The 2456-nt window shown below is 49.1% G+C and overlaps 1 protein-coding gene across 1 annotated transcript; it reads right to left on the bottom strand.

Annotated features, from left to right (window-relative positions):
- Positions 1–1113: 1113 nt before the first annotated feature.
- PCYB_133720 (spliceosome-associated protein 49) lies at positions 1114–2022 on the bottom strand (the record flags this gene model as incomplete). Its single annotated transcript, XM_004224397.1, has 3 exons — positions 1114–1616; positions 1722–1832; positions 1950–2022. Coding segments are annotated over 3 exons (687 nt in total), but the record flags the coding sequence as incomplete, so codon positions are not given.
- Positions 2023–2456: the final 434 nt, after the last annotated feature.

The raw sequence follows: 2456 nt of genomic DNA, 5'->3' as shown, positions 1-2456 counted from the left end.
AAAAACGGGGAAATTGTCCCTTCCCCTTGGAGGCGCATGTGCATTTCAAATGGCGGTGCAAGGAAAGAGCGCGCCTGGACGTCTCTATCTCTTTTGCAAACATGGCAGAAGGAAAAAAAAAATAAAAATAAAACATTATGAAAACGCATTATAAAAACGCACTGTAAAAACGCACCCTAAAAGCACAGTAGGATGACTGTTCCGCTTGTCGCGGTAAGAATATGCACCTTCACACTGCTCGCTCCCACCCTGGGCTAACTGCCCGCGACTTCGTTTTGCTCACTTGGGCCACTCTGACTCGGTTCAGCAGTTGATGATGCGTTCAAAGAGCCGCTGGGTTGCATGCTGGCCTGGGGGGTGGACAGCAAATTGGGGGGGAAACTGGGTGGGAAGTTGGCTGGCATGTTTGGGGGCACATTGGATGGCATGTTTGGGGGCACACTGGATGGCATGTTGGGGGGCACACTGGATGGCATGTTGGGGGGCACACTGGATGGCATGTTGGGGGCACACTGGATGGCATGTTGGGGGCACAGCGGCTGGCATGTTGGGGGGCACAGCGGCTGGCATGTTGGGTGGGAAATTTGGAGAAAAGGATGGAGGGAAATTCGGGGGGAAGTTGGGGGGAAAATTGGGGGGCATGTTCAGCGGCATGTTCAGGGGCATATTCAGCGGCATATTGGGGGGCATGTTGAGAGGCATATTTGGGGGCATGTTCATATTGAGCGGCATGTTGGGGGGCATGCCTGGCGGCATGTTGAGAGGCATATTGGGGGGCATGTTCATGTTGAGCGGCATGTTGGGGGGCATGCCTGGCGGCATGTTCATGGGTAGGCTCGGGGGCATACTCCCCATCATCCGGTTGCCCATCTTCTGCGGCATCATGAAGGAGCCATTGGGGCGCATGCCGCCATGGATGTTCATCGGTTGGTGCGTAAAACTAGACCCCATGGGGGGAGGCATGTTTCCTGGAAAGTACGAATTCATAATCGGCGGTAGGGAATCGCTTGAGGGCGGATTAATAGCATTCGAAGATGTTAAAGGTGATCGTAAAAATGGATTATTGTTATCCCCATTTAGAGAGGCACTATTCTTGCTACGCTTACTATTACTTGTATTTTCTGCAGAGGATGAATTATACGGCATTACATGATTGGAGTTTTCATTTCCTGAATATAAATTTAGAGCCTTGTTGGCAGCAATAAATCTTTCAGCTGCTGTTCCATGTCTCTCCCCTTTGGAGTCCTTTTTAAAAGCATATGATATGTGCACTTTTTTGTTGCATATAAATTGGTTATTCATATTTTCGATGGCCATATCACTGGATTCGAAATTGTCATAGGATATAAATCCGTGTCCTTTTGACGTGTCATCTTCGTTTCTGATTATTCTAACAGTTACTACTTGTCCAAATGAGGAGAAGATATCAAACAGCATTTTTTCATCCACCTCTGCATCTAGATTTCCTATAAATAGATTCGCTCCCACGTCGAAGGTCCTTTTGTCTTGGGACGCCTTGTTGCATCGCAGGGGCTTTCCGAACAGCTTCGTCATATTCAACACCTTCCCTGCATACTCACACTCGTATTCGTATTCGTACTCGACGAAGCCGTAGCCTGCGGGGGGGGGAAGTAAAAAGGGGTGACACACAAACGGGTACGCACAAACGGGGGAAGTACACAACGCGGTGGGCGCTCCACCCTCAGGGGTGCAACTCCTACCTGCGTGGAATCCATTAATCTTGTCCCGCGGAATGTGCACATTCTTAACGTTACCGCATTGCATAAAAAGCTCGCATAGGATTTCTTCGTCCACTTGGGCGTCTAAGTTGGCTGCAGCCGGGGGGGGGAGACAGCGTACACATGATAATATACACACATATATACATACGCGTGAATGCATGCGTGGGCAAATGTGAAAAGGGGCAGCTCGCTGCCCCGACATCCTACCTATATAGAGTGTCGCTTCATTGTTTCGTTCGTAGATGTGACTAATCTCCTGGCTCTTATGAGGAGCGAACATTATATGATGTTCCTATGCTGCAGTGATACTCATAAATGGACTCTCTCTCTTCGTCTGTGTGGGGAGGTTCGTGGGCTTGGACGCTACGCACGCATAGCCGTGGTTAGAAGCGGGAGCGTAAGATTGCGCAGGGGAGAGAGCGTGTGCGTATAGAATATGCCCCCACCCAAAAACGATCATATGCATGTGAATACACGCGGAGGCACCCCACTTGACTGGCTACGTATCGGTGAGGCTCAAACAAAAACAAAAAAAAAAATAGGACCAAACGGCAGATTGTGCAAAAGAAGCAGATCGCGATGAGGGGGCTGATCGCACAAAACGGGCTGGTCGCGCAAAACGCACAAATCGAAGAGAGGGACAAATTAAGCCGTTCCCCAAAAAAAAAAAAAAAAAAACACAGTAAAACGTGAAGCCTCAGAAAATGATAACTT

The sequence above is a fragment of the Plasmodium cynomolgi genome, chromosome 13, assembly GCF_000321355.1.
Source record: "Plasmodium cynomolgi strain B DNA, chromosome 13, whole genome shotgun sequence".
Classification (NCBI taxonomy): domain Eukaryota; phylum Apicomplexa; class Aconoidasida; order Haemosporida; family Plasmodiidae; genus Plasmodium; species Plasmodium cynomolgi.
The sequence above is the reverse complement of the archived record's forward strand: the minus strand, read 5'-3'. Positions and strand labels throughout refer to the sequence as shown.